Source organism: Argentina silus (assembly GCF_951799395.1).
Source record: "Argentina silus genome assembly, chromosome: 1".
In the NCBI taxonomy this organism is placed as follows: Eukaryota; Metazoa; Chordata; class Actinopteri; order Argentiniformes; family Argentinidae; genus Argentina; species Argentina silus.
In genome coordinates this window covers 24,976,768-24,985,295 of record NC_139655.1, presented here as the reverse complement: position 1 = coordinate 24,985,295, position 8,528 = coordinate 24,976,768, and the positions used below count along the sequence as shown (strand labels likewise).

The 8,528-nt window shown below is 43.4% G+C and overlaps 1 protein-coding gene across 1 annotated transcript; it reads right to left on the bottom strand.

The window, feature by feature from the left end:
* Positions 1 to 4,779: 4,779 nt before the first annotated feature.
* Positions 4,780 to 8,013, bottom strand: LOC310802465 (diamine acetyltransferase 1-like). Its single transcript, XM_083666840.1, has 6 exons — positions 7,661 to 8,013; positions 7,173 to 7,224; positions 6,999 to 7,079; positions 6,296 to 6,397; positions 6,074 to 6,114; positions 4,780 to 5,696 (listed from the first exon to the last, which is right to left on the bottom strand). Exons 1-6 carry the CDS (start codon positions 7,724 to 7,726, stop codon positions 5,520 to 5,522), a joined length of 519 nt encoding a protein of 172 aa, XP_083522966.1. The 5' UTR covers positions 7,727 to 8,013; the 3' UTR covers positions 4,780 to 5,519.
* Positions 8,014 to 8,528: the final 515 nt, after the last annotated feature.

The window sequence follows — 8,528 nt, the reverse complement described above, 5'->3', positions numbered from 1 at the left end:
ACACACACGCACACACACACACCACACACACACACACACACACACACACACACACACACACACACACACACACACACACACACACAGACCCACAGATCTCCTACTGGAAATGTAGGCACTCTCTTTCTCTCTCACATAGACACACATGTAGGTTTGATTTAAAAAAATAAAAATAAATATAAAATAAAAATGGTTGCAAATTGTGTTTTGTGAGGCAAATTTGTAGGTTGACAAATGTGTTCCATATGGAATAAAAAGGAAATATATATATATTTTTATTATTATTATTTTTATAATTATAGATTGACTTGATGGTCATTGAGGGAAAATATATTTTTTTGGGGGTAAACTGTATGTGTGACTATTTTAAGGAGACTTATAAAGCACTTGTACAATTGTATCCAGAACATAAAGGGTGTATAGCCTTAATCCAACTGAACAGTAGGGGAGCAAAGTTAAGAGTCCCAGTCTTACAGTTTTTTTCAATCACTTTAGCAAATCAGTTTCTTGCTTTCACACCAAATACAAATGTTAAGCACCTTTATGCAAAACAGTTAACACGACTCTCTACATGAGACACAACAATCTATTGAATAAGTGTTGACAAACAAAACTGAATTCATTTCCTTACAGCATATACTGTAGCTATTTCTCCCAGTGATTCTCTTTTCCATACATGTAAACTCTCATTGCTCAACAGTTAAACTGACAGCAATACCATCAGTAATCAGTAATGCCATTTTTGTTGTTTTAACTACCTGCTTGGTTCTGAATATTCTAGATTAATATTTATAGTAAGCATTCATATTCTCTGTAACCAGATCAGTACTACAACAACATAGATTACAAAGTGTTTATGCTGAGTAAAATTCTTATGTTATTTTTCATCTTTGTTTTCAATTGAAAGTTGTCCAACCTGCACAATGCATATTGATGGTTATAGTTATTATTTAGTGTGTCATTATGAAATGAATGGTGGAATTTTTCATTAGATTACAAATGATACTGTTTTAATGCACTGATTTGCTTTTGTGACATGTATTCTACATTTTAAGAGTTGTAGTGCATTTTTCGAAAGGAATGTGGTGTTGACTGTTTAGGGGAACATGTAAACTGTTTTGAAAAGTTGAATATTGTTTCAAGAAATGTTCTCAAGCAATCGAGAAAAACTGTAACAGATATTGCAACTTGACCCACTTACTGTAGCTCAAAGACCCCATGGTCAACTTTTATTTCACACTGGTACTTTCAACTTTGGGGTGAAATGGACAGTGTGAAAATGCGTTAGTGAGGGGAATGTTTAATCAAGGTCTCAAAAAGAAACAAAAAACCTTATCGTCATAATCCAGTACTGCCAGACACTGTCTGCTGTATATGTGATACTGCATTTCACTCAGAAACACGTGGTTGTGGTTGGCTCAGTGCTCTTTGAGCAGGGTGGAAAAATACTTCTAAAATTTCTCAAATTACATTACTTGCTTTCCCAGTGGATGATGTAAGTTTTGCTAGAAGTAATCCCACTTTATGGGATTTCTGCCAAATGAGGAAGTGAAACTTGGGCTGGCATTCACTTTTAAAAGGCTTCACAGAGACAAGTGTGTTGAGGCTCCATGGACTATGGCCTGAGTTTTATAAGAGAGTCTGCTTTTTGTCCAGTTAATGTTATCATTAATAATGACAGTGATATCAACCAGGAGGACCCATGGGTAAAGGTTTTCTATCCCTCTCAGAGATGGAGTATGGACACATAACCCTACCAACACTCTGTACAAACATGAGGGACAGACATGCATGCAGACAGACATGCATGCAGACAGACAGGGCTGTTTCCTTCTGTAGCAGAGGTGAGAGAGTTTGGAGGGGATGTGGGACTTGACTCTTGACCCTGACCGTTATGCTGGTAGAGAAGAGGAAGTGGGGTCATGTTTACATAATGGTATGTGTGTGTGTGTGTTTCCATTATGTGTTTTACGGTATACATAATGGTATGTGTGTGTGTGTGTGTAATTTTTCTTGCCCTTGAGGGTAATTTGTCCTGCAGTTCTGCAACATACAAAATGCACAAATATGTTATGACCAATTCTCAGATACATGGTTCAACTAAGCACAGAAACTCTCCAGAGATTAACACAGACAGAACTCCCTGTCCATCGCAGGTCTCCCCTCCTCAGCCAATGGTTAATCAGTAACCGGGTGAGTTTTATAACTGTGTACATAAACAAGTCTAGTTCTGAGGTCACCGAAGCACATGGACGTCTGGGATGGAAGTAATATTGTCTCTATAGATAAGGAAGGTAAGCTCTCTCTCCCCATCCTCACTATGATGAATAGGGCTCCTTTTGTCGCATTCCTGAACTTGAAAGTGCTCTTCCCTCAACAACAAAAAAAACACACACACACACACACACATACACGCAAAGACACACACAAATACACATAAATCTACTCCTACAGGAAACGTGGACCCTCTCTTTCTCACACACACTTCAAGGACATGAACGGCAACAACGTGAACGGCATTAACGGTCTTTGTCGAGCACAAGAGACTGTTTTGTCAGTAAAGAGGATGTGTGCATGGAGGTGCAACCTAGTGTGAACTTAGACTAAGGCAGCCACTGTATTGGGCTGTGTTGTTGAGGCTGTACATGTGCAACAAAAGATATCACTCTTCTGGGATGCAGCTCAGGCCATTATTCGATGTATGTGTATCCATTGTGTTTGGTTTCTCTAAGCTGTGTGTGTGAGAAAGAATGCACTATACTTTGTGAAAGATTCTGGTAATTTTCCAAGGTCAGTGCAGTATATTTAGCAGTGTTGTACTCCTCTCAAATGAACCCTATTATGGAGAACACACATCCCCCTCTCAGAGAGAGATGGAGGGAGAAAGAGGGGGAGGAGGGAGAGGGGAGAGATGGGAGGACAAGGCAGTGTTTATGGTGCTTCTGATGACATCACTGTCCTGAAATATCTAAACTTAGACTAAGTGAAACCATTGTGCCGGTGCCGAAGCATTCTGCTGTAGCGGGCCTGAATGACTTCCGCCCCGTTGCACTCACCCCCATCATCATGAGGTGCTTCGAGAGGTTGGTCCTGGCTCACCTTAAAGACCACCTACCCCCCACACTGGATCCTCACCAGTTTGCCTACCACCCGAACAGGTCAACAGAGGATGCCATTTCCACACCACTACACTCCACCCTGACCCACCTGGATAACAACAACACCTATGCAAGGATGCTGTTCATTGACTTCAGCTCAGCTTTCAACACCATCATCCCCTCCAAGCTGGTCATTAAACTCAGTGACCTTGGCATCAGTACCTCCCTCTGCAACTGGACCCTGGACTTCCTGACCAACAGACCCCAGTTTGTTAGGTTAGATAACCACACCTCCTCCACCCTGACCCTGAACACCGGTGTCCCACAGGGCTGTGTGCTGAGCCCTCTCCGCTACTCCCTCTTCACCCATGACTGCGTGCCTGTGCATGGCTCTAACACCATCATCAAGTTCACAGACGACACCACGGTGGTAGGCCTGATCAGTAACGACAACAAGTCGGCCTACAGTGAGGAGGTCCAGCACCTGGTGGTGTGGTGTGTCGACAACAACCTGGCCCTCAACACCAAGAAGACCAAGGATCTCATTGTGGACTACAGGAAAACTGGGGGCTGCAGACACACCCCCATCTACATCAATGGGATGGAGGTGGAGCGTGTCTCCAGCTTCAAGTTCCTGAGTGTCCACATCTCCGAGGACCTCTTTTGGACACTCAACTCCTCCACCCTGGTCAAAAAGGCGCAGCAGCGTCTACACTTCCTGAGGAGACTGAAGAAAGCCCATCTGTCTCCTAGGATCCTGGTCAACTTCTATCGGAGCACCATCGAGAGCATTCTGACAAACTGCATCACAGTGTGGTATGGCAGCTGCTCTGTCTCCGACCGGAAGGCCCTGCAACGGGTGGTGAAAACCGCCCAAAACATCACCGGTGCCCAACTCCATGCCATCGAGGTCCTCCAGCGCAGCCGGTGTCTGTGGAGGGCGTGAGGCATCGGTAGGGACCCCAGCCACGGACTGTTTGCCCACAGGAGTCTCCGTTCCCGCACCAGCAGGCTCAGGAACAGCTTCTTCCCTGCAGAATTCCGGCAGTAGCCCAGCCCAGCCCCAGCCCCCAGCCCCCAGCCCCCCCCCCTCCACGAGGAACATTTTGACTCCCAGTATCAGGGTATCCTCCCCCCATACCTCTACTGGCTGCACACTCAGGACTTCAATTTAGCTTTTGCACTACTGCTTGTTTGTACATAGCATATTTATTATATTGGTCTCTAATTATACATCTTACATATATGTAACATACCTCAAGACCTATTGCCCTTGTTCAACTGTACATATCATATTGATATTCATCTCATGTATATTCACTTATTATATTTATTTATACTCACTGTTATACCTTATACTGTAATACCATGCACTGTCTACAATTTAATGTCTCTTACACTATCTGGTTAGATGCCAAACTGCATTTCGTTGTCTCAGTACAATGACAATAAAGTTTAATCTAATCTAATCTAAATAGCTCCCAAGAGAACAAGGGACTTGGGGGAATAGAGTGATTCATGCTGTTAGAAAGCAGGTCAACAATCAACCCTCCCCTCCCCTTACCCTGGCATAACCCAACCTTACAGGGGGTCAGAACCAATGAACTGAGCCCATTACCACAATTCCTCTAGGAAAGTCACCCAGGTCAAAGTTCAAAATAAATAAACCAACACAAAACTGTGCTTTTTAACATTTAATAATGCCATAATAACAAACAAATCCAAATAAAAATGAGACTAGGTACACCATGACTGTGTATTATAGGGTTATTTCACCTACATTGGTCAATAAGGGAAGTGAAAGAGAGCAAAAAAAAGAGGTTAGTAGAGATTGTAAAAAAAGAATCTTTAAAAAAAAAAAAAAAAAGAATCACAACATTGTCACTTTCGATAAAATACGTGATCAGAAAAAAACATGAACAAAACTGAATTAAAATTCTTTGTGGACTCCTGAATTAAGTGCAAATACTAGATTAAAAGAAATAGTTCACACGATTAGTACAATTAATGCCCATTTCAAGGATAATATAAGATAAGTAAATTCTAACCCCCCCCTTCTGAGAGGCAAGTGGAGATGCAAACTTGTCTTCTCTCCCCCTCCCGGTCGCACCAGAGACATATACAGAGAGAGTTTGGCCAACGTCATAGCCAGACGCCAAGTTGGTTCCAATTCTCGCCAGTCAGTTAAGTAAGCTTATTTAATAAGCTTGTTTTGAAAATTCAGCTGTATTTGAGTGGTCCAACACTGCCCAACATTGCCCAATGTGTACCAAGGTGGATTCCATGAAACTATAGTCTCAAGGCTTCGCGATGCCATTTTCATAAAATGGCAATGGCCAAACTCTCCACTTTATTTATTTCTAGCTCTGACCCTCCCTCTATGCCCTCCCACTCTCCTTGTGGCTGTAACTTGGGGCCAGCTCACTCCTCTGGGGCAGAGGACATCTTGAGGAGGAACTCTTTGTCAATCCTGAAGAGTCTCCAGCCCTCTTCCAGAGAGAGATCGGCGGCGCCGCGGCGCTTATAGAAATCTATAGACGCCTTGTTGCCCTCAGCCACGATGAAGTGCATGCTGCTACAGCGAGTCTTCACCGCCGTCTGTAAAGAGAGAGAGAGAGAGAGAGCAGAGGAGGAACAAGAGGGAAGTGATTAGGATTGAGCACAGTGTAGAGGGGGAGAAAGAGTGGGGGAGGGAAGGACGGGGGGAGGGTAGCAGTGGCAAGGAGGAAACCGAGAAGGGGAGAGAGCAAAAAGGATGAACGGAGGGAGAAAGAGAGGACACGAGGAGTGAACACACACGACAGCGATTAGGAGGGTTTCTCCTGACACACACAAAGCTCTTGACATCTAAACCAAGTTTCCATTCACACATTTGACCCACTTCCCAAAGTACTCGATCCCAGGTCTGATAACATAAGAACATTGTACTGTGACAACAACAGACTGCCAGTTACAATCTAATAACTCATACTCACATGACTGAGAAGCTTCAAGATTTCAGACCCGATGCCAAACCCTGGTTGTCGGAGGGAAGAGAGGAAATACAAGATGTGTTGTTCATAAGGGTATAGTATAACTGCCGGTTGGATCATTGAATCAGACTTCGAGAGCAGTTCAAGTCAGTTGAAGAAGAGAGGACTGGGGAGGGAGGAAGGAGAGCTAAAGAGTGGGGAGGGAGAGAGAAGGTTCTTACTCACCCCTGTATTCTTTCATCACAAAGAAGTCCTCCAGGTAGAGCAGCTTGCCGATCCAGGGGTCATAGGTGAAGTAGTACATGGCAAATCCAATCACCGTAGAATCTACACACACCCACACACATATGATGTAACAGAGCTCTCACCCCCAGGCCTCTGTAGTAAGAGGATAAGCGCATGGGAAAAGGATGATGTCTGTAGTAAGGCAATAGCATCTAGAGTCTAAAGATGATACTTGGTGGAGTGGTGCTGAAACCATAGAACGGATGTTGGTGAGTGAATGTGTGTGCATGTCACTCAAATGTAGGCCATAAGCCACCCACACACTATTTGTGGGCTGCATGGCTCTTTGCTCAATGTGTAAACAGGAAGCTACATTTTGCACACACCACCCTTCCATACAGTGTGAACCAAGAGATGAGCTACAGACAGCGACAAAGTACTTATCATACAAAATGTGCTAGGACTTCTGTTCAAGGACATTCACCCCAGACTTAGGTGTTAACCGTACTGTTGGTGCATAGAGACGTAGAGGTCTGTGGGGTGGAAAACGTTCATAAATGTTGCAGATATAAATGGACAACATAGACAAATAAATTGTCACCTGATAAGGGAACAGTTTGCTCCATCAGAGTAGCCTACATACATTAATGTATGCACAGCTATGAATCTTTCAACCACCCGAGTTCCCGTAAGCCTGGCTTACCGTTGTGGCTGTGTTCTCCCGGGACTTCCGCCACGACGCAGTGGTAAAATGGGTGGTCACCGAATCCGTCTTCAAGCAGATCTGTATAAGTTTACAAACGGTTCATAACGGTGTACTGAACGTGTACAATCACACCTTGTATGTGAGTAACTAATGCAACCAGTTCGTACTCACCTTTCTCAGTCAGCATTACTCGATCTTCCATATCTTCATATTTAGCAAGTTCCTAAATAAAAGGAGAACTTTTGATAAGACACATTTAAACCGTTATATTCGACAACGCTGAGCTCCGCGGCTCAGATTATAGTGGAAGAACACCTGGTGAATGCATCATCAAACCGGGCTCCTTGCCAACGTAAACAAAAAGGACAAACTAAAGAGACAGTGTCGACAAGGTCGGATATCCAGCGGAAATGTTTCGGTATTTATGCCACTCTCAAGACCGGCACCGTCTGCAACGGTATAGTGTGGCCTGTATCTGTCCAGCCAAACAGTGCAGACCACAAAAACAAAAGGAGAGTTCAAGTTGTGTATGTGTGTGTGTGTTAGGAGAGGGGGTGACCTCAAGGCCATTTCTAAGTTCGAGCACATTTTATCAAAATAAATAAAGCAAGCAACTGTTCAGTGTTTCAACTGTTTCCAGCTATTGAACCAGCCGTTACCTTTATGAGTCGCAGTATGTCAGACACGTCTTTGGGTTCCGCTTTTCGTAAGTAAAAATTTGCCATTTTCTTCTTTTACTCTTTTTTCCTTTTCTCACTAATCCTCTGTATGTGAAGTGAAGCAAGAGAAGTTTCTTCATTCGCTTCCCAGGAGTTTACCCTCCGCAGTCCGTCTGATTTCCTCGGGAGAATTACATGCAGCAAAGCACTCACTGGGTCGGAATCAAGCTGGACTGAACCTTCCTTTGTTTCTCAGTTTGGTTTTATACGGGCTCGTGGGGGTTGGTAAGTGTTATCGGAACTCTCCAGTTTCTAGCCAATCGAAACGAGGGATCGGCGAGACGTCACTTCAGTTGCTCTGTTTTCCTTGGTCATGAGATCTTTGTTATTATTGTAGCAAATGTCTGAGAAGTCGTTGAGCCCCTCTAACCTTGCTCGCCAGGCTCTGAGCCTGCATGGCCATAGTGGCCAGACCCCTTTGAAATATGTGTCTCGAAACAAAAAGCTATTCAGCCTTATCAGTCAATAATGCCAAGCCTACCTCATCTATTTATAATAAACGCTTCTGACGATGTTTGGAGGTGGGGCTCCAAATATGACTTAATACTTGTATTATCACAATGAAGGTCCTATCATTGAATTGTTGTTTTTTGTTGTCAGACACTTTGTAAACAAATTATGTATGTCTTCATTTACATTTTACATTTATGGCATTTAGCAGACGCCTTTATCCAAAGCTTTTTATTTTATTTATTTGAATTTTATTTTATTTATTAACAGGAGAGAAACTTGTACAGGGGGGTAGTGGGGGTGAATAGGTATTTAGGAGGGACCGTTGAGATGTAGCCTGAAGAGATGGGTCTTCAAT

Coding starts and splice junctions, on each gene's coding strand:
- LOC310802465 (XM_083666840.1), bottom strand. CDS start 7,726: ATGGCAAATTTTTACTTACGAAAAGCGGAACCCAAAGACGTGTCTGAC. Junction 6,398..6,998: donor GGGAGAACACAGCCACAACG/GTAAGCCAGGCT, acceptor GGGTGTGTGTAG/ATTCTACGGTGATTGGATTT. Junction 6,115..6,295: donor TGTGATGAAAGAATACAGGG/GTGAGTAAGAAC, acceptor TCCGACAACCAG/GGTTTGGCATCGGGTCTGAA.